This window comes from Mchenga conophoros, linkage group LG23 (assembly GCF_057382185.1).
Source record: "Mchenga conophoros isolate Kocher_MC1m ecotype Shallow Benthic linkage group LG23, M_conophoros_male_GT1.1, whole genome shotgun sequence".
Classification (NCBI taxonomy): domain Eukaryota; kingdom Metazoa; phylum Chordata; class Actinopteri; order Cichliformes; family Cichlidae; genus Mchenga; species Mchenga conophoros.
Genome location: NC_140547.1, coordinates 32821473 through 32844591, shown reverse-complemented (window position 1 = coordinate 32844591; position 23119 = coordinate 32821473). Strand labels below are relative to the sequence as shown.

General features: G+C 42.4%; 1 protein-coding gene across 2 annotated transcripts in view; it reads left to right on the top strand.

The window, feature by feature from the left end:
- LOC146547658 (ATP-binding cassette sub-family C member 4-like) overlaps positions 1-18532 on the top strand; it is a 31969-nt gene extending 13437 nt beyond the window's left edge. For both annotated transcript variants that reach the window (XM_085266342.1, XM_085266341.1), the window contains exons 11-31: positions 2993-3184; positions 3757-3851; positions 4084-4170; positions 4898-4994; positions 7316-7534; positions 9299-9436; positions 9570-9607; positions 10030-10154; positions 10316-10462; positions 12344-12423; positions 13482-13632; positions 13734-13853; positions 14254-14364; positions 16090-16190; positions 16296-16487; positions 16569-16724; positions 16990-17079; positions 17163-17335; positions 17461-17566; positions 18130-18264; positions 18355-18532. In XM_085266342.1, coding sequence (XP_085122468.1) covers positions 2993-3184; positions 3757-3851; positions 4084-4170; positions 4898-4994; positions 7316-7534; positions 9299-9436; positions 9570-9607; positions 10030-10154; positions 10316-10462; positions 12344-12423; positions 13482-13632; positions 13734-13853; positions 14254-14364; positions 16090-16190; positions 16296-16487; positions 16569-16724; positions 16990-17079; positions 17163-17335; positions 17461-17566; positions 18130-18264; positions 18355-18372 — 2571 coding nt within the window. In that variant the 3' untranslated portion in view covers positions 18373-18532. The remainder of the gene's footprint in view (positions 1-2992; positions 3185-3756; positions 3852-4083; positions 4171-4897; positions 4995-7315; positions 7535-9298; positions 9437-9569; positions 9608-10029; positions 10155-10315; positions 10463-12343; positions 12424-13481; positions 13633-13733; positions 13854-14253; positions 14365-16089; positions 16191-16295; positions 16488-16568; positions 16725-16989; positions 17080-17162; positions 17336-17460; positions 17567-18129; positions 18265-18354) is intronic.
- The last annotated feature ends 4587 nt before the right edge of the window (positions 18533-23119 follow it).

Genomic DNA, 23119 nt, shown 5'->3' with positions numbered 1-23119 from the left:
CGGAGATGGGAGAGGGTCTGTGCTGGCGGACGTTGGTTACTGGCCTGGTAGCCTGGCTGCCCCTGGGAGGGTCCGGGACGGGCGTGGAGGCTTGGGGGTCTGGGGGTGCTCCGCCCCCCGGTCTGGGGTGCTGGCCGGGCCTTGGGGGCTTGGGTCCTGGCTGTTGTGTCGCCAGAGCAGTGGGCGGGTGGGTGCAGGGGGGCTCGGCCCCAGTGCAGGGGACCTCTGGTGCATCGGCCCAACTAGGGGGCTCTTTAACTGGTGGGGAGGTTGTTATATCTTTGCAGGTGGTCTCCTCACTACAGGAGCTCACTCTGCAGGTGGGGGGGGGGAGAGATTTAGGAGAGGTGGAGAATGAACTCAACCTGGGTATCTATTGTCTTGTGTAGTTTGGGAGATGATTGGATGATGGGGTGGGTGCAGTTTTCTCTGGGGTGGAGTCAGGAGGGCTGCCCCAGACTCTGTGGGGCTGGGCGGTGCTGCTGCTGCGGGCCCCGGTCCGGATGGGCCTGGGCCCCCTTGCCCTGGTGGGTTCCAGAGTGTGGGGGTGCCTACTGGGGTCAGCGGGGGAGCTGGCCCCAGGGAGGGGCCACTTGCCCCTCCCTTTCTTCCCTCCCCATCCTCAGCTGCCTCCCTATTCCCGCTCTACCACACCCACCCACACACGCAGGGCTTGGGGTGCAGGTATGTCACCAGGGTGCAGGGGAGGCACTCCCTCTCTGTCCCCTTCTGGCCGCCTGTGCCTCAATTTTATTCTGCAACCTAGACATCCACATTACTCACACTCTCACATAACACATACATATAGGGCCTTGGGGGTGGGCACGTTTTACAGCATCCAGAGGATGGTTGGTGTATTCCAACCCACCTCGGGCGCTGATGCCCTACCCTCAATTTTAAATGTATTTAGACACTAAGGGTTTTCGGGAGGAGCCGTGCTGCTCTCTGAGAGGAAGCTAGTACCATGCTCTCCTGAGTTTTAAATGCACTTTAGAACAGCACACAGCAACACTACATATGAGCGGGCGTAGGGAGGTTTGAGGTCTTCACTCACCCCGGTTCTGTTGGCCGTCAGGGCTGGGGGGCTGGGGGGCTGGGAGGAGGTGCTGGCCGTCAGACTTGGGTCTGGGATGCGGGGCCTCCCTGCTACTGCAGATAAGGAGGTGGTCCGCTTGCCTCCACCCCAGAGAGAAGGGTTACATCTCCTGGGTCTAGGTGCGGCTTGCCCCTCTGAGGGCGGGGGTACCTGGACCTGGGATATGGAGTATGTTTGGGGAGTGCGACTGTCTGTGTAGTGTCTATTTGTGTCTGTCTGCACGTTAGGTAAGTGCCGAGTATTTGGTTGTGCATATGGGGTGGGAATGCACGTTTGTGTCCGCGTGCGCCTGTTCGTCTGTGTCTATATGTCAGGTTGGGTCTTAGACTCAACCTCTCTGGGTAGATCTCAGGCCCTCTAAAGTACGGAGGCCTATCTCCCCTCACCACACTCCCTGCCGGTGGCTGATGCCCTCAGACCTTGGTGTGTTGGTGGTCCTTGTCGTCTGGGGCTGGGCACTCATGTATGTACCGGCTCACTCCTGGTGGCCGATTGGTGGGACCTGGCGCCTGTGGCCCGGCTGGGCCCCTTCCGGGGGGTGGGATGCCCTCAGGCCTCCGGCCTCTGGGCCTGAAGCTCGGTCCTCTCTGGCACAGCTGGCTGCCGGCAGAGCCCGCGGGCACGCCACTGCAACCCCCTCTGGCCTCTGCTCCGTAGCTGCTGGATGACCTCTCGTTTGGGGCTCTACTCAGCTCTTCCCAGGAGGGTGGCACGGTTCCCCCCCTTTTGGTGGTTCTCCTCGGGTCCTTGTACTCTGGGGCCTCTGGATATCTGGGGCCTGGATCTCCTCCATACCTGCTTCATACCCTGGTGGACGGGGCTGTGGCTCCCCACACTCCCTAGCAGATCGTTACATGGAGAAACCTTTGGAATACAAGCATGCTGATCCACACAGGTATGCACACAGGTGTACACACGGGTATTCACAGACACGGACTACACCTTTCTTGGCTGCTGCCTCAAAGCACATTGTGTGCTGTCTATCTTGCGTGCTGCACAATATCATTTAATATTTAGTATCTACTGTTATCTACAGCTAGCTAGTTTATTGTGATGGTGCTGTTTTTATTATGTTGCTCTTTTTTTGTTTGCTTTCTCTTCTGTTTTTTTTTTTCTTCATACAGGTGATCCAGGTGTTTTGTTTGTTTTTCTTTCTTTCTTCCCCCCTTTCTCACCGTCTCTTCTCCCCTTTGGTTTTCTTTCTCTCCCTCTCTTTCTTTCATTCTTTCTCCCTGTCCTATCCCCCAGTCATGTCTGTCCCGTTTATAGCAACCGAAAATAAAATAAATTCATATTTATAATAAAGGTCAATCAAATGGACCAATATGGCAAGGCCATGATGATCCACTTGGTAAAATAAATCCGCTTGGCATCTTTCTTGGCCTTAAAACAACAATTCTGATGGCTAAAGATCCAAACGGGACACGAAAAAAAAAAAGTTTAACTGACTCGACTTTATTTAAAAAACATCCTTTAATTCTTTCTTTTAACAGTGTGCTTGATTTCATTTGTAAAAGAGTGGAGGTTTTTTCCTTTTTTTTCTGTTTTGTTTTTTTCTGTTACTGCATAGAGTCCTATGAAATATGTGGCCCATGATTCAGTACCTTGTACATTCACATTTAGCAAAAGTAGCTAAAGATCAGCTAAATCTGATCTGTATGACTTTATCAGTCATTATTCAGTTTATTCAGGTTTAGAGGCATATGTTTATACACAGCTCTTTTATGGTTCTGCCAAGGTGTTTGAGTTGTGTTGAGGTCCAGAATTTGTCTGGGCCATTGCACCATAGCAACTTGGAAACAAAGTGCTAAACCATTGCAGTATTTGTCACTGACAAAAAAAAAAAAAAAATGCAATTTACCCAGCTTACATGCATGACATCCATGTTTTCCTCAGTCATCCCTGCTAAGTGCAATCCTGGGAGAGCTTCCTCGTGATACAGGCACACTGAAGGTCAAAGGTCAGCTAACCTACGCATCCCAGCAACCGTGGGTGTTCCCTGGAACCATTCGCAGCAACATCCTTTTTGGGAGAGAACTTAACCCAAAGAAATATGAGCAGGTCCTTAGAGCCTGTGCTCTGAAGAAGGTGAGCTAATGTGTTCTATCAAAACGGAATATTGTGTTCATTACAATGTAGAAATACTACTTGAAAAACTATGACTGAAAAGCTTCTAAAGCCTGAACTACTACTGTGGATTTCATGGACCCGGACTTTACAGAGAAGCAGATGCATGTCCACAACTCAGGCTTCTTCTAGTCATGATTCTGGGTTTTGTACCCAGCGTTTTTCAGCTTTGGAATCTCAGTCTTCAGTTTGATATTTTCTGTATGACCTTGTTGTAACCTATGTTGTAATTTTCTGTTGAATATTATGTTTGCTTGGGTTGTGTTTTCATTCTGATTTTATGTTTTGTATTCATAGTTTCTTTGTTAGTTATTCTCAGGTTTTTCCTTTCCTCTTATGTTTTTAATGCCTAGTCTGCGTTTCGATCATTAATACTTGTCCTGGAATCTCTATCTGTGCTTATAGTACAGGATAGCCTATTTTGCTAATATTCTGAAGAACAAAACCAAACTGCCAATATTTATCAAATGACTAAAATGTTCCCCTATTTTTGGCATTCACATTTATTTTTGTTACACGTACATTTTGTGCAGGACCTGGAGATGTTCCCAGATGGAGACCTAACACTGATTGGAGACAGAGGAGCCACACTCAGTGGTGGACAGAAAGCTCGTGTAAACCTGGCGAGGTACGACAACAGTCACAGCAGTTATGTCATTGTTATGCACAGGAGAGAAATCCATTTTTAGTATAATCCTCAACAGATTTGAATTCCTTCTCTGAGTTATTAGGCAGCCTAAAATAGAGGCAGCAATAACCTATATGTTCGGGCAATTTTTTTAAACCTCCAGGTATGCACACTACTGTTGCTATAGTTGTTCTACTTCACATGCCATAATCAAAGCCCTTTTTTTTTACAGGGCTGTGTATGAGGATGCAGACATCTACCTCCTGGATGACCCTTTAAGTGCTGTGGATGCAGAAGTTGGAAAACATCTTTTCGACAAGTAATGACTGCTCACAATTATCTGTGTCCCAAAGAGATACCCATATGTATTCATACACATGAAGTATAGTATATTCTACATGCTACATATCTCTGTTTTATAGAAACGAAGGGAATTATTAATTGTAAGGTTAGATTTGAGTTTTCAATTCAACACCGGTCATTTCATGGCACTTTATACTGTAAAGTAAAGACCCAACAATACTATCACTGATAAACTTAGAAGTGGGATTATTATGCTCACATCGAGCCATGATTTTTATTTTAGTTGCACTGCATGATTGGCAGTTCCAAATAAGCATTATTTAACTGTTACCAGTCCTTTTAAAGCCTCTCAGTTGACACAGAGATAAGGAGAAAAAGCCATAAAGATTTCTTTAAGTACATACTGCTGAGGTAATGCACACAGATCCTTTTCTGCTCTATCACAGCCACAGACTTTTTGCTTTTTTCCCCCTGTAGAAATATATTTTCTGCCACACATCCTGTTTGACCTTTTAAATGTTCTCTTACTCAAATTTTACACAAGTCAGCTATAAATGTGTCATAGTTCCAATATTGTAATCACTTTAAACAAACGCAAACAATGAATCTGGATCTTGAGGACTGAGCTCGCATTACACAGCTGCGTTGTGTCGTGCAGTATGGACCTATATGAGATTTTTAAAAGGAGAAAAGTTCCACTTCTTATTTATGAAATGTGTACACCTGTCTGTGCTTATGATCAGGTGTATCTGTGGCTTGCTGAAGAACAAGTGTCGTATCCTGGTCACACATCAGCTGCGACATCTGAGGGAAGTTGACCAGATCCTGGTCCTGAAGGAGGTTTGTACTCCTGCAAAAGAAAATTGCTTGAAGGAAGCCTGCCTCCTGCTTCTTAACCATGCCATTGCAATAAATAAAGCATTCCCACAGCAGAATCCTGCCTAGTCGGTCAGACTTGGCCTGACATGGTGACAATAACCTGATCAGCTGCGACATTAAAACCACAAAAAAGGTTCTCACCCATTCAGTAATGAACCTGGGCTGTTTATGTCACAGTATGGCTGCCGACGGACAGCCGACTGTGAGGAGTGAGGACGTGGAAGTGCAGACATGCAAAGAGACAAAACTTGAGCATAACAAAAATGAGCTGTTTATTAAGGCTGGCAAAATGGTACAAAACAAAAGGCAAAGACGAAAGTAAACAATAACCTAAACTGGGTGAACTAAGATTAAAACATGACCTCACAAACCTTGAACATTTAGACCTGGCATGGATTCCTAGAAAAACCTGGAAACATGACATGAACATAGCAGACGACCACCCACTGGAGGTGATCAGGGGAAGTGGAAACACATAGGGACACAGCTGACACAAATTAACATGTCACAGGGGAAGAGCAAAACTAAACACGAAGAACATGGGACACCAGACCTCTTCAAAATAAAATGGGAAACATAACGAGACACAGACGTGACAACACAAGCTTGACAACATAAGAAACGCAGATATGAAACACATGAGGGGTGAGGGAGACTTAAAAACAGGGGTGAAGACGCAAGGGGAATCTAATAAACAGTGAACTGTAACGGCAACCTATGCACAATAGAATTGAACTTAGAGAACCTAATAAACTTAAACATAAACATACTCAAAACATTGGGCCAGAAGACCCAGAATCATGACAGTTTAGTGGTTTCATGCACCTGGACATTATCGGTCCTGTGGGTTGCCTGCTGGGGCTTTGGCTTTTTAAAAGAATGTTTGGGGCTGGTTTAGCTGTAAACTGGGGAGCTCTTGTCCATTAGATGTATTTGCACTTGTTGAGAACCTGTTGTTTAGATGGTGATATGTGTATATAGGACCACGAATGTCAGGATCCAAGGTTTCTCAGAAGAGCTGTCTTACACTGTAAGGACATAACTGCTACTCATCTGTCTGTGGTTTTATTAATGCTGTCGCTTGTGTCAGTGTTAGTCATAATCCTATATATGTATATATGTATAAATGGTGACATTTCAACCATTTCTAAAATCGAAACAAATACGAAGCATTTTGACCACAGGTAAAAGTATTTTACAAATCTGTGCATCTACACCTAAATGCATTGTGATCACTTATGCACAACTTTTTAAGTTCAATTTAAGAAATCTGATCATCTTCTCTTTCAAAAATCTTTCTGTGCATACACATAACATCACTTTAATTTTCACTCACAACACCATGGTTGTACAGGACTGTGGACCATCCTCTGAAGTGGGTATATGCTAATCCATTTAATGTGAAATAAAACTTTGATGTTAATCTTACTATTCTCTGAAAACAGCAACATTATTGTTAGCTTAATTGCTAATCCTGGACATTTCTGCTCTCAGCTGACATCAAGTCAGACAAACCTTGGCAATGGAACAGTGGACAGTGGAAGCACAGATGTCCCAGTTTTCTGCTGGGACTTGAACACAGCTTAGATTTGTGGATCTGTGTGAAACTACCTGGGTCTCAAAACCCTATGTGGACATGCGATGTGACCTGTATGTAATGAATGATTCGTGCATGTGCACTTAAGGTTTTGTAAGTGAGGCAAAGGGTTATGTGTATTTTTAGATATTTGTGTGCACAGGAAGATTTTTTGAAAGAACATAATCAAATTTCTGAACTTGAAGTTGTGCGTAAACAAGCAGCATTTATTTAGGTTTGGATGTACAGATTTATAAAATGGTTTTCCGTGTGGTTAAGATGTTTTGTATTTGTGTTTGGAGCACACATTTGGAGTTCCAAAGTTTCATTGACCATACAGACCCACCCTTAAGATTGACCTCAGTACTCATTCTTCTCGGGTTTTATGAGTTTGATTTCTTTGTTTGGAGAAGTTTCAGTAAACACTTTCCTACGTTGAAGCCTTTGACGCCTTTGACTTCTACCTGTTCCCGTGTTTCAAAGGGAGATGAGGATTGTATGCACTGGGTTTTAGGGGGTTATAGAGTCCCAGATTCCAGATTCACTTGGTTAAGTGCAAAGGTTTGTCTTGGGGTACCCCTGTAGGGTAGAGCCTACAGGGGTTACAAACAGTGAACAACCCCCTTTCCCCCCATTGGACTATCCATATACCAAAAGAACAGCAGCCTAGATGTCCAGTAACTGATTTCCTTTGTTGCATCTTTAGGGTCAAATCATGGTCCAGGGAAGCTACAGTGAGCTGCAGTCCTCTGACCTCGATATGGTGTCCCTGCTGAGACGTGATGAGGAGCAGGAGCAATTGTCTCCATTTGCTGACCCAGAAAAACTGTCTTTACAAAGTCGGTGGACAAATGATTCTCACAGTTCACACTGTTTCCTCAACTGCCCCCTTCCACCAGAAAGCACCTACACTGAGCATCTTCCTGTATGTATATTTACTAAAGAGATTGAACATTGCTATTTTTACAAAATAGTGTTGTTTTACCTTCAGTTTTTTAAAAATGTAATTAATTTTCATAGACCCCCATGCATTGTCCTTTCTCTTTTTCTTTAAAGTTTCTATATGGTACCATGGTATATAAACAAGTCCATTTATTACTTCTTCTAATATGTGACATTTGTAGATATTATCTGATAGCCATTTGGCTAGAAAAGATATGCTAACTTCAGGTAGCTATTGGAGAAGTTCACTTACTCTAAGTCAGGGGTGCCAAATCCCAGTCCTCGAGAGTTACTGTCCTGCAGCTTTTAGATGCATCCCTACTCCAACACAGCTGAATCAAACGGTTTGATTACCTCTTCAGCATGCCATCAAGTTTGGCAAAGGCCTGATAACAAGCCATTCATTTGATTCATTTGATTTGAACAAGGATGCATCTAAAAGCTACAGGACGGTAGCTCTCGAGGACTGGGATTGGGCACCCCTGCTCTAAGTAATTAGTTAATGTGTTAATAAATGGTAAATGGCCTGTATTTGCATAGTGCTTTACTTAGTCCCTAAGGACCCAAAAAGTGCTTTACACGACATTCAGTCATTCACCATTCACACACACATTCATACACAGATTCACACACTGCTGATGGCAAGCTACATTGTAGCCACAGCTGCCATGGAGCGCACTGACAGAGGCGAGGCTGCCGGACACTGGTGCCACCGGGCCCTCTGACCACCACCAGTAGGCAACGGGTGAAGTGAAGGGGTGAAGTAATAAAATCATGAAAATGTATGAAAATTAAAACAACACAGAAAATTTAACCCCAAATCAACTATCTCAAATCCTCAACCTCTTAAAAAGTAAAAAAAGATGAGTGAAGAAGAAACACTTAGCGCATCATGGCACCCTAGACCTATTGCAGTGTAACTAAAAGAGGCTTGAGGGTCACCTGATCCAGCTCTTACTAATGCTTTATAAAAAGTCTAATCTTAAAAGTAGTGATGGTGTCTGTCTCCTGAATCCATACTAGAAGCTGGCTGTACAGAGAGGGGCCTGAAAGCTGAAGGCTCTGCCTTCCAAATATTGTAGCAACAACAAGTAAGCCTGCAGTCCGAGAGTGAAGTGCTTTATTGAGCTGATATGGTGCTGTGTGGTGTTCATTCATGGTACATGATATGGTAATGGATGGTACATATACACTGCACTTATACACTTAACACTGAATTACTGCATCCATGTAATGTGGTGTGTAGGTAATCAGCATGCAGGCACTGTAAAGTTGTTACTGAAGCTAAGATTGCTTTGATGGCAGCTTTCAGCTCATCTTTATGTGTCCATTTCCGCTCCATGTGAGGTCTCCCAATTTCTTAAATCAGCTATTCTTGACAATCCTTTCAACAGCTTTGAAAGAATTCTCACCTTTTCCTACTCTACGGTTCCTTTCAGTCAAATTTCACGTTACATGTAATAAATATATAAGAAAAAACTATACTGTCAAAAAGTATTTGCTCATTTGACCATTCATCCAGAAACACATTTATCAGGTCAGACAAGAAGGACTAGCTCACGGTCCTTGCTCTAATTCATCCTAAAGGTGTTCTGTTGAGTTGAGGTCAGGTTTTCATGATATATATATTTCTCACTAATATTATTTTAGATGCACTATCATGAAGTGTCAGCTTTGTTCTGAGATTACAAACAGTAAAACTATGTTCAAGTATAAAGATGTGCCTGGATCATTTCTTGTTTTGCAGGTTGAAGCTATTCAAACTATTGCAGAGGAGACACGAGCTGAAGGAAATGTCAGCAGTCACATTTATTTTACATACTTCACGGCAGGCTGTAGCCTTCTGGTTTTAATGGTTATAGTATTTCTCAGTATTCTAGCTGAGGTAAGTCACAGACCTCTTATGGTACCATTAGCAAGTGAATGGAGATTTTTAATGCAATGTTTTTATTCATTGTGAACATAAGAAACAAAACCAAGTTGAACCTTTTTTTTTATTGTTTGTTTCTTTTCAATAGGTGGCATATATCCTTCAGGACTGGTGGTTGGTATACTGGTGAGAACTCAACACACTTTTAGTACTGTGTAACACTGTGCAAGTCTTGAGATACACCTCATTTCTTTATAATTTGCTTCTAAGGAGCTAAAACGTTTTTAGATATATTGTAATGTAAAGGCCCTTCAAAGAGATTTGATAAAACAGCAAGCGCTTTGGGGACAGTGGGAAGGCAAAAAAATAATAAATCTATTTTTTCCTTCTGTTCTGCATTTCTATGTATGTTTTCAATAACTCACTACACGTGTGTCCCATTTTGCAAGCAAAGTATAAAGAAATTAGTGGTAGATCAGGACTTTAGTCCAGTTCTGTAGAGCCAGTAGCTTACTTTTCTATTCATTTAATTACAGAACATTTTATTAGACTGTTTAAGTGATGTTCTTATGTTTCACACTTTGTTTAATTGTCTTCTCACCTGACAGGGCAAGAGATGATTTTACAAACGGCACAAACAGCAGAGTCACTGCTGTTAGCCTTAAAAGTGGAATGAATGTTACTAGTTCATACCAAGAGTTTAATCTCTCTTTTTACCTCAGCATTTATTCAGGTAAGCCTTTCAGTCCTGTAGTTCTTACTGAAATCTTCACATACTATTGTTGACTACCATGTGTTTAGTGTCCATTATGTTATATTACTTGGTAGAATATCCTGCTGTAAATCAAATACCAAACTATTTTTTTAATATAGTCCTGCTGTGTTTACTTTTAGGTTTGACAGCAGCAGCTGTGGTCTTTGGTTTTGCCAGGAGTTTGGTGATATTTCATGGGCTGGTGAGATCAGCTCAGACTCTTCACAACAGCATGTTTAGTGCTGTGCTCCACACTCCTGTTAGCTTCTTTGATGTCAACCCCATAGGTGAGGCCTACACAGGATTTATTTTTATTTTTAAGAGGAAACAGTCACATATTTATCTGCCTAGTGTTTGTTAATAATGGATTGCATTTATATAGTGCTTTTCTAGAGCCTCCGAGCGCTTACAATTCTACTATTCATTCACTCTCACATTCACACACTGGTGGAGGCAAGCTACAGTTGTAGCCACAGCTGCCCTGGGGCAGACTGACAGAAGCGAGGCTGCCATATCGCGCCATCAGCCCCTCTGGCCATCACCAGGTGAAGTGTCTTACCCAAGGACACAACGACCAAGACAAACAGAGCTTCCAATCGAACCGGCAACCTTCCGGTTACAAGATGAGCTTCCCAACCCCCTGAACCATGGTCCATTGTTTAAAGGTGTAAAATGTAAGACTCTTGTAGGAGCCAGGAGTTTTAATCCGCCTGGAGCATCACATCATGGTGGAACTTGGGAACGGATAATTCGTATGATCAGAAGAATTCTGAGATCCGTTCTTCAGCAACAACAGTTGGACGACGATGGATTAAATACGGTTCTATGTGAAATTGAAGCAATTTTAAATGACAGACCCATCACAAAGCTTTCTGATGATCCAAAAGACCTAGAGCCACTTACACCAAATCACATCCTCCTGATGAAAGGAAAACCATCTTTACCACCCGGACTATTTGACCCTCAGGATATGTATCTGAAGAGAAGATGGAAACAGGCTCAGTACATCTCAGATCTTTTTTGGAAACGATGGATACGCGAATACCTGCCTTTGTTACAGGAGAGACAAAAATGGAACCAAAAGAAGAAGAATCTAAAACCTGGAGATATAGTCATTATAATGGATTCTTCTGCACCGCGTGGTTCCTGGCCACTTGGAAGAGTTCTGGAAGCCATTCGTGACAAAAAAGGACTTGTGCGATCTGCACGTTTAAAAACAAAGACTAATATTCTGGAAAGACCTGTAACTAAACTTTGCTTGTTACATGAGACTGTAATCTAAAAGTGTGTTACTTATGTTTATTTATGTGAATGTATAGGTCTAAAGTAGACTGTATTAGTGGCTCCTTATTTTCTTTGTGATTAGAATTGCCATGTCTGATAGCCATTTCAATTAGGGGCCGGGGTGTAGGAGCCATTCTTGGGTTAATACCTTATGTGGTCACTAGAGGTCACCTTTTTCTGTTTTGATTATGTAATGTAAAGGTATTTAAGGTAGACGCACGTAATCGGCGTCAGGTGTGTCATTGAGAAGGCAAACAGTTTGTGATCGTTGCGCTGTTATGCTAAGGCGATACAGAATAAAGACCAAAAAGGACAAGATACATACTGCTGGATTTATTGGACTGTGAACTTAATTCATGCATACCAGTGACATCGCGTCACCCCCGTTAACGACCACCTCAGTGGCTTCAAGCGTAGGCTTAGCCTCTACAACTCTAATTCAAAAATAAATCAAAACTGTCACCAATTGGGGCAGTGTTTCACTGGAAAATTCGTAGGTATCAATCCCCAATGTTTAAAAGACAAACCGCAGAATTAAATCTTGCTAACTATCCAATAACACCGGAGACACTGAAAGCTTTTAAGGCTGGTATTAACATGTTAGCCTGCTTACTTTAGTTGAGATCTCTGTATAGATTGCATAAACATCTAGGACATAACTTTAAAGCTGTTATTTTCTCACATTCTGCTCACAGATTTGGTTTAATTTCATTTTTAATTTCATTTTTAAACCATTTTCAATAAGCAATCACACACATTAGCCAGAAACTCCTAAAGTCTGAACTGCAGGCCTCACATCCACTTATAACACAGAATATTTTCAAGTTGACATTCTGCCCTTTAACAACATAGTCCTGTTAATTAAAACTGTGTCTGCATTGTAGGAAGAATACTCAACAGGTTTTCCAAAGATGTCAGCCAAATGGACTCCGTGCTACCTATCACCTTTGTGGACTTCTATCAAGTAAAGACTACCATAAATTATATACATATGTAGACAAAAATACTGTGCCACCTACACCATGTTACATTTACAGGAGCTGCTTGTCCACAGAAACCCATGCTATGAACCTTCAAGCATACATGCTCAATCATCCATGTAAGGAAATCCCAAAAAATTGATTCTGTTCATCTTGACATAGCATTTTGTGGGAGAAACGTTTCATCACTCATCCAAGTGACTTCTTCAGTCTGGACTGACTGCAGGTTTCCCCAAGTTTATGAGGATTACACATCCTGGATAGGGAGGAACGCTGGTTTGAGCGTGGAGTCAAGGAGGCCATTTACGTGAAAAGGGAAAGACCATCTCTGAATCGAGGAGGGGGCCTAAGGGTACATCTTTCACCAACTTACAATGCTGTGATTGCAGCCATACCCCAACTCTCTGTGAATTTTACCCATGCCCTTGATCAATGGGCTTTGATCAGTAATTGTTGATCAATGGTCATGGCAATTTGCATATTAACAATCAAGGAACTGACCCCACAGCCCATTGTTCATTCATTGGGCTGGTTTCAGTCATTGTACAAATGTGCTGTTTATAAGGTTGGGGAGGTATCTCTGGCTCTCTTCCACAGCATGTCTTTTATCCTGTTTTCCTTCTCCCACCCCAACCGGTCACGGGAGATGGCCCCGCCCCTCCCTGAGCCTGGTTCTGCCGGAGGTTTCTCCCACTGAAAACACTACGTCCAGATGAACATAATCACGTTTTTGGGACTTCCAGCATAGAGTTTTTGTATGCTTTTTGAGCACTGGTAGTTTTTTAAACGCGCTATGTGCCTCAGCAGAGTGACCCCACTCTGTAACTCTGCAACTTCATGCTGTGGTTGCTAAATGGCTCCACTTAAAGCTGAATGTGGAATATCTAGGAGGGAAGAAATTTCATGAACTGACAGTTGCCACTATTACTTAAATGATTAGAAGGTGTAGCACTCATTACCTTGGTCCATGTTTTCTTTATTTTGACTTAACAAGATCTTTCAGTGTTTTCATTATTTTTCATTATATGATGTTTTTTTTAAGTTATTTTTACAGAATGTTGGCGTTATCGCGGTGGCAGCCTCAGTTATTCCTCTCATCCTCATCCCTGTTGTGCCTCTCCTGTTAATCTTTCTGTATTTGAGGAGCTTGTACCTTCGTACCTCACGTGATATCAAACGCCTTGAGTCAACAAGTATGTTGATTTATTATTTATATAATTTGTTTTGGGGGAAAAAATAATCTGAAAGGGCCAGCAAAAGTAGTTCTTGTCTTTTCATTTTGCCCTTTCTACAGCTCGGAGTCCAGTTCTCTCACACCTGTCCTCTTCCCTTAATGGTCTTTCTACAATCAGAGCTTCCAGATCAGAAGAGAAGTTAAAGAAAGACTTTGATGCCCATCAGGACCTTCACTCAGGTTTACTCTTTGAGAATAAACATTTACACTTTCCAGGCTGACTGGAATTTGTAAAGTGACTGATTAATTTTCAGTGTTAAGTCCAAAAATTCTGTGAGACAACTTTACTATGGTGCATTTTTGAAAGACATGCAGCAAAATGGTGAAGACTTGAACCCAGGCCACTGCAGTCAGGGTTTCAATGTATGATGTATCTGCTTAACGAAGCAAAAAGAAGACAAATAAGAAATTGAACGACAAACCAAGTCTATTACTTGCCCTGTAGTAATCCAGATACAAAAAATAAGTCTGCCTTTGCAGTTTTGTACCCCTGAGCTGTAAAATGCTGATGGAGTATTGTTGACTCAAGTTCAAATCTCAGTAACTCAGTCTCAGGTTTTTTTCTGCTCTTTTGTTTCAGAGGCCTGGTTTTTGTTCCTGATGACCTCCCGCTGGTTTGCACTACGCCTCGACAGCATTTGCTCCATATTTATTACCCTCACAGCATTTGGCTTGATATTACTCAGAGATGGTAAAGAATTAACAACGTCCATCCATCCATCCATCTTCATCCGCTTTGTCCGGGGCCGGGTCGCGGGGGCAGCAGCCTAAGCAAAGAGGCCCAGACCTCCCTCTCCCCAGCCACCTCCTCCAGCTTATCCGGGGGAATACCAAGGCGTTCCCAGGCCAGCCGAGAGATATAATCTCTCCAGCGTGTCCTGGGTCTGCCCCGGGGCCTCCTCCCGGTGGGACATGCCTGGAACACCTCACCCAGGAGGCGCCCAGGGGGCATCCTTGTCAGATGCCCGAACCACCTCAGCTGGCTCCTTCCGATGTGGAGCAGCAGCTGCTCTACTCTGAGGGAGAGGCCAGCCACCCTTCGGAGGAAGCTCATTTCTGCTGCTTGTATCCGCGATCTCGTTCTTTCGGTCACTACCCACAGCTCGTGGCCATAGGTGAGGGTAGGGACGTAGATCGACCGGTAAATTGAGAGCTTCGCTTTTACACTCAGCTCCCCCTTCACCACGACGGACCGGTGCAGCGTCTGCATTACTGCAGCTGCAGCCCCAATCCGTCTGTCGATCTCCGGCTCCCTTCTCCCATCACTCGCGAACAAGACCCCGAGATACTTGAACTCCTCCACTTGGGGCAGGAACTCATCCCCGACCCGGAGTGGACACTCCACCCTTTTCCGGCTGAGAACCATGGCCTCAGATTTGGAGGTGCTGATCCTCATTCCCACTGCTTCACACTCGGCTGCGAACCGTTCCAGTGCGAGCTGGAGGCCCCCACCCGATGAAGCCAACAGAACCACATCATCTGCAAAAATCATCTGCAACAGTCCATTCATTTAACTCTCCTTCAATAATCTCAAATACTGATTAATTCTGTTCCTATCTTGATTCAGAGCAATTGTGTGGCATCGCATGATTTTTACCAAGGTCTCAGTCCTGTCTTATTTACGGTGTTACGTTACTGGCTTTGCTTTTTTTTTTTTTTAAATTAATTAGTTAATTAAAGCTCCTGATTAGGGTCGGGCTAGGCTTAACAGTGGGTTCACACAAAACCTTGGTTGATTGTGACCCACACCTGTTTTCACACCTTGGCTCGTGTGATTAGGTAGAGGATCAATAGGGGGTCCATGTCCCTCTTGGGGGAACACTCAGATAGGGCTTAAAATCTGGGACTCTCCACCAATTACTCTTAGAACTGAAGAAGCTTCTTGGATGAGAGGTGAAACATCTTCAAGGAAATTTAAAGAAGTCCAGACGCTTTTCTTTCCAAGCTCCTTAGACTCCTGATGATTGGAGACCTTGCAAATGATGCATGTAATTTGAGATCTGTTATCTGCATGCAGTTTTAGTTTCTCTTTTGTGGTTTAAATAAAACAGAGAAAAATGATCCACTGGGTAAAAGGGTTTTTCTTTACTCGTCTTGCTATAAAGCTCAAGTAACATTCAGGATCACTCCCAATATTATGAAGGTAGAACCATCTCAGTGAATATATGTCTTTTGCTTTCATGTCTCTTACTAGTGTCACTTTCTTTGCACAATGATCTTGTACTTTTGCAGTTACAAAACGATTTGACTAAAAATTATGTAAAGATGGCAATGTGTTACTGACTGCAATACCAGAGTCCAAGCTAAAGCTACAAAAGCTAAACTGGCAGCACACTGGCCAATTCAACACTTTGTTAAATAGGTTTAGAAGAACAAACTCACGTGGTCTGTTTTTTTTCCTTCTTAAATTTATTAGGGCTGGTGGCTGGAGAGGTAGGCCTGGTTCTTACCTATGCTGTGACACTGATGGGAAACTTCCAGTGGACAGTGAGACAAAGTGCCGAGGTGGAGAACATGGTAAAAACAGAGTGACATTTAAATTTAAGGCTTTTTTCTTCTGTTATCAGATATTCACATGAAATGCTGTTATGACCTGCTGAAGGTAGCTCGTGATTTTTTCAGATGACATCAGTGGAGAGGGTGGTGGAGTACACTGAGCTAAAGAGTGAAGCACCCTTAGAAACTCAGAAGCGTCCTCCCCCTGATTGGCCGAGCCAAGGAATGATAACCTTTGATCGAGTGAACTTCTTTTATAGCAAGGATGGACCACCGGTCCTCAAAGACATCAACGCCACGTTTCAACCCAAAGAGAAGGTGACACATTGGTTTGTGGAGAACAGCTGGTTGGGGTCTGAGTGAGGATCAGCTGTTGATGTTTTGTGTCCTGTGGGTCAGGTTGGTATTGTGGGTAGAACAGGAGCGGGGAAAAGCTCTCTGGTCTCGGCTCTGTTTCGCCTGGCAGAGCCCCAGGGAAAGATCTACATCGACGGTATTGTGACCTCTGAGATTGGCCTACATGACCTGCGCCAGAAGATGTCCATCATTCCTCAGGTACAACATCAGATGACACTTCAACTGCCTGAAGAAATACGTAGTTACAATCTCACTGTTACAATAATGCTATCCATTTCTGTTATTCTTCTATTAATTGAAACTGCTATATCATTTATTTTCAGTAAATTAAACTCAAAACACAGATTTTCAAAGTCATACGATACTGCGTGTCGTTTCCAAATCCATATCCGGTACATAGAATTAATGACGTAGCAGAGTCTACTGATTTTTCTCCCTGACTTCTCTCCCCTCTGCTCCCCAGGACCCAGTTCTCTTTACTGACAGTGTGAGGAAGAACTTGGACCCTTTCAACCAGCACACTGATGAAGACCTGTGGAAAGCTCTGGAAGAGGCTAGTATTTAATTAGCACACCCAGATTTGTCGTTACTGCCCACAGACCAGCTACAGGTTTCTCCTCTCCATGTTCACTGCAGGTACAGATGAAGTCTGTGGTGGAGGAGCTGCCTGGGAAGCTGGAGACTGTCCTGGCTGAGTCAGGCTCCAACTTCAGCATGGGCCAGAGGCAGCTGCTGTGCCTGGCCAGAGCAGTCCTGAGGAAGAACCGCATCCTCATCATCGATGAAGCCACAGCTAACGTGGACCCGAGGTCCTCCAAACACATTGCCAGCACATATAAAGCATACACAGAAATGTCATTACACATCCACTAGTTTTCTCAGCACACCTCTCCCATATGTTTCTACTGTGTTTTGGTTGTTGCTGTGATTACAGGACAGACGAGCTGATCCAGAAAACCATACGAGACAAGTTCAAAGAATGCACAGTGATCACTATCGCGCATCGCCTCAACACCATTATAGACAGTGACCGCATACTTGTGAGTCATCTCTTCTGTCTCAGTGCAGTTTAATTTAATTTCAATCAACCATGTTTTATAATCATATTATCTCTCAGGAACACCTTGAGGATCTTTAAATTTTAACTTTAGCTGTCCATTTTCAGTCTGACAGTGTGTTAATCAGTTTTCATAGGGGTGGGAAATGCATTTTGTCAATCAGTACCCATGCCTAATGATCGTGAAAGCGATCATGCACTGGCCAGGTTCCTGTTTGGCTCATCCTTAGCAGGTTGTCAGTTTAAAAAAGGACTGCAGAGGACTGTTACATGTCTGGATAACAGACGAATCAGTCACAGTGAATGGATTTAAAGTTCTGGGCCCATGAAATAACTGATATTGGTAAAGATTACAATCAGGATCGTCCCAATTTATAGATATATTTTCCAAAGTAGTTTTTGAGATGTAGCACCATTTTCAAACTAATTTGAGTTCATTATTATTGCTGTGTAGCGTGTCAGTCTTTATATATTTTTCACATGCTAGCTTTTAAAGGACTGTAAGTTTACCGTTATTGGTGAAGAGGACATTTGTCTATTTTTAAGGTTCTGGAGAGTGGGACCATCCAGGAATTCGACCACCCCTTTACCCTGCTGCAAAACAAAGAAGGTGCTCTCTACAGGATGGTGCAACAGATTGGCCAAGCTGAGTCAGCATCTCTACTGGAGTCAGCTAGACAGGTGAGCTGAAAAAAGTGGATAGGGTGGAGAGAGAACTTTGGACTCTGTTTTTAAGTTAATTCGAATTAAAATAACGTTTTTCCCCTCCAGGCAGCACAGAGGTCCTGAAAGTCTGTGGCCAGTGAAGCGTGACTGTTGTGCCTAAGAACTGGAAGCCTTCTACCACTTTGCTAACTTGTACACTTGGATCCTAGAACAGTAGAACCACCGTGGGTTTAAATTGGACGCCCTTGGTATTTTTAAATAAATGTCTAACTACTAAAAGAAATCACTGCCGTCTCTGATCCATGGCTTACACCTAAATGAAAAAACACAACAATGATCATTACAAATGATAAGGATCATTTATACCACGAACCTTCCAGGGGTTATATTTACCCCTTTTTTTGAAATGCTGAGCTCTACAATTGTGCTACACTTGGTTGCCTTGCAGTGCTTATTGGTTACATATTTTAATAACCACTCTCCTATCCGATGACCCATAGCTAAGAGGATTAGCTGACAACACAAACAGATAGGAAGCTAGAGTTATATAGAAAGATTAATATTTATTGCAGAATTTAAAGGGGTTGGGATATTGAGGGAACAGGGAGCAGGTCAGAAAGGTTGACTGGGCAGGTTGCTGCCTATGCAAACCAGATAAAGCTGAATCTTAAATGTCCAGGAGTCCAGGGCTGAAAACTGGGGCTGGAGCAGACTGTGTGGTGGATCATCCAGAGCTTATGTCTTTTTAGTAGTCTTGACTATAGGATGGGATGATGGTGGGGCTCTACTCCAACTGACTCTTTATTGTGCTTAGTTGACAGTGTTGTCTTCTGCTACTCTATAGTTCAAGGTTCACTATCTTGGTGTCAGGTTTCCATTTAGCAGCAGTAATAATGTAGTAGCCACAATGGCCCTGCTGTGGTGAAAGAGTTTAGGTATACTTACAACAGTCTATGTAAATTCTGGAAGTAAATGCCTAAATTTATATCTAGCTACTGGCTCTAACACGAATTCTCTCCTTTGAAGTAACCAGTGAATTTTCCTCCATTAATGCTGTTCATAATTCTAACAGCAAACCTCTTGTGACTCTTCATTAACTAAGGAGCTGAAGCTAGATGGTAGTTTGTGTAGCATAAAGACTGGAGATGGGTAAATGGACTGGTTCTCATATAGTGCTTTTTTACTTGATTACTCAAAGTACTTTAAACACCATTCACACACACATTCATACAAGCACTTTTTCAAGGATTGAACCGCCTGTCTAGTGATGACATGCTCTAACTCCTGAGCCACCTGCCTGAGTAGGTGTTGTTTCATAATAAACCAAATCCATGAACAAATGATGTGTGAAAATGATCAGTGGTTGCCAATTTGTTTGCCAGGAACATTGATGATTTTTGCAATTTCAGTGTTTCTTTTTCAGCTTTGGAGTCTTCAGTTAGTATAGAGAAGGTACAAAGCAGTTTTAAACCACACAAGTTCAGTTTAACTGGACTCCGTTGTTCTGTTAGATGTATTCCTAATAGAGAGAGCTTCCGTTCTATAGTGTGCTGAGCTTTCCTAAAGTAACTAGCTACATTATCATTGGAATAAAATACATTCCTGTTAACAATTATACATGAAATGAACCCAAATAAGTCATACATGAAAACTCCTATCCATTATTCAGTGAGAAAAACAGATGTAACATATCCATACACAGTGTTTGGTTACCTTGGCACTAGGGATGGGTACCGGTGTCCGGTGCCATGATGGCACCGGTTCTGACATAAAAGGTAGTAACCAGACCGAAAAGCAGCGCACATTTCGGTGCTTTATTTCGGTGCTTTTTTTTCCTGAGCTGTGATACACTTCTAGCCAATCATTTTACGTTTCCGAGGATAGTAGGCGGGGCCAGGTACGTACGTTCAGTTAGAGCAGAGCTACAGATTAAAAATGTCCAAGGCGAAGCGGTCAAAAGTCTGGCTGTACTTCACAGCAAAATATGCAAACTCAGCAGCCTGCAACAAGTGCTTTAAGCTGATACTGTGATACTGTCAAAGGAGGTAACACCAAGAATCCGATGAAACAGCTGGCGACGCATAGCGTTTTTTTTAAAAGCCGAGAAATGCGCCGTATTTGATAGCTTGCTGCGAGACCTCACACCGTGCACGTCGGGTGGGTTGCCAGTTATCGGACCCGGAGCAACATCCCCCAAAAACCCGAAGAATAGAGTCCTGGCCCCTAGCCCTGCCAGTGTAGCAGAAATGATGAGGATGATGATGCAGCAGCAGCCGTTCTTCTCTGCATGAGTAGCTTCATGTTGTTCGTGTGTAATTTATGTTGAGTAGGCTAACCACGTTATTACATTAATGCATGTAAGGTGAACTAGCAAACATCATCATAGCTACTGTCTTCTTGTTTGATGGCAGATACTCGCTTCACCCTGGCCAAAAAGGCTAAAATGACCAAAGAAAAAGTGGGAAACAGTTAAACATGAGAGGTTTTTGGACAAAGTTTGTGTTTTTTCCATTGTTTAAGCACTGCTTCCAGCCAAGAGTGATGCCATATATGCCCCATAGCTGCAGAAAAGGCTAACATTGTTATCTTTTTACAAAAAAACCCAGCTGAACATGAGAGGTTTTTGGACAAAGTTTGTGTTCTCCATTCTTTAAGCACCGGTTCGAGCACCGTTTAAGCACCGGCACCGTTTCAAAAGTACCGATTTGGCACCGGTATCAGATAAAACCTAAACGATACCCATCCCTACTTGGCACATACCTGCAGTTTCCCAAACCTGATGGTTATTTTTTTCTTTAAAAAATGTTTTTGAACCCTGACTTTGTTTTGGACATTATCTTATCTTTAAGCCTAGATTTGATGTGATTAGATTTATTGCTGTTCATTGTTTGGATGCCCATGCATCCATAGCTATAATGAACGTTGTGCAATTTGGTTATGAACAATGTGATGGTGTAAGAAACAGTTTGCTTGAGTTCTGCAAATACTTGTAATCGTGGCTGTTCATTATTGTTTTTCTAGCAAAGCTTCTGGTGCACAAGTCACTGACTGTGCTGGGGTGAAAAATTCTCTGCATTTCTGTGTATCAACTACAGAACATTTAATTCTTGTTATGTACGCCTGCTAGCTATTTCTGTGGCCAAATATGTGTCTGGTTGCATCTCTGACCACAGCCAGCAGAGATGTCATAATGTAGTATTGATTTAGCTACAACTGTATACATCACTGTTATAAAAGTCTCCTCTGCTAAACCTTTATTGATTTTTTTTTTTGGGGGGGGGGGATATTATTCTTTTGCTTTGCTTGCCTTGTTTTACACTCTTTGTAAATTACTTTAACAGTGTGAGACTTGTGTCTCATTGATTCCTTACCTTAAATATTAAAAGACTGCTGTCTGGAAATGTGTGGCTCCAAATACTCCTGTATAGTGTTTTGAAAATTGAAATTTATGGGGTGGTTTTATATTGCTTCTATCAGTTTGTTTTTGGGTATGTTTTTCTTAACCAGTGCTTTTGTAAACTGTGAACCTAATGTTAGGTTTGAATGACAAAAGTTTGCTGAAGTCATTGTGTCAACCATTTTTTTCACAAAATTCAACTGACCCATTTTATTTTATTTTTTTTGTTACTGTTAAAAAAATGTGAGGTGTAGAACATAGACTGTCTTTGGCTTTTGAATTAAAGTCAACACTTTTCTGGGCATAACAAAATATCTATTAAAATAATCTGAAAATCATTAATTAAAGGTCACATGCACAGAATGACAAATGGTTTTCAGTAGACATTTGGTAGACAGTACTAAAGGGTCATAAGATTAAAAATCTTGGAACCACAGCTGTTGGAAGATAACATTGACCTCGGTATTCTGTAAATTCCTGACCACTGCTGTAAATCACTATGACTCTTAACTGTAAAGGGCTTGAACTGAGAGCAACACAAACGAACTCGTTTTGCACTGCAGTTTGCATTTAGCTTGGCACTGCTACACTGTCTACTTGAGCTGGCATGCACAGCTGCTGCTGTCTTTGTAAATACATATTTTCATTAGCGAGATGCTGTCAACTCGTTAGTCACTATAAGATAAGCGGAGCGGTAGAAGTTAATTAGCAGTCTTTAGGGTATTTGGGCTTCCTAAGAAAGTACATCCTTGGTTGTTCTTTTTCTACCTGGTGGGAAATGTTTGTGGACCAGGTAAGGTTGGCCAAGATGTGGACCCTGAGGAACTTAAAGCTTTCTACTCTTTCTACCTCCTTTCCATCAATGTAGAGGGTGGAGTACTCAGATCACTTTGTTCTCCTGAAGTCGATTACCATCTCCTTGGTCTTGGTTGTGTTCAGATGTAGGTTGTTGTTGTCACACAATCTCTTCAGATCCTGAACCTCCTCTCTGTAGGCCCAGTATGCACAGTCAGACCCATCCATTTTTTGTGTTTTGCAGCTAAGATAGTGACAGCAGAAACACTTGAGCCTGGAAATGTCGAAATCAATGTACATTAAATCAACACCTTATAAAACAGATGATGACATTATGAGAAACTGCCCAGCAAATGTTTTGATGGTGAATAACCATCAGGTGTCTGCGTTTTGTTGATATATAGTCACAGTGAAAAATTGTTCTAAAATAAAAGTTGAAACAATGTTGCAGATGTTACACTGTTAAAGGTACTTCTCCAAAATTTCTTAGATGTCCTTGTTAGACTTGATAGCAAGAGCAAATTTGTGTTCAAGGATTCTTTTAAATTATTACTCAATTATAATAAAAAACTAAAAACAAAAGAACACGCTGTACCTCAAACTCACAAGCGCAGCCTTCTGAATCCATTTTTATCCTGAGCTAATTGAATTATTGCTTAACCAGTCCCATGCCTGGTT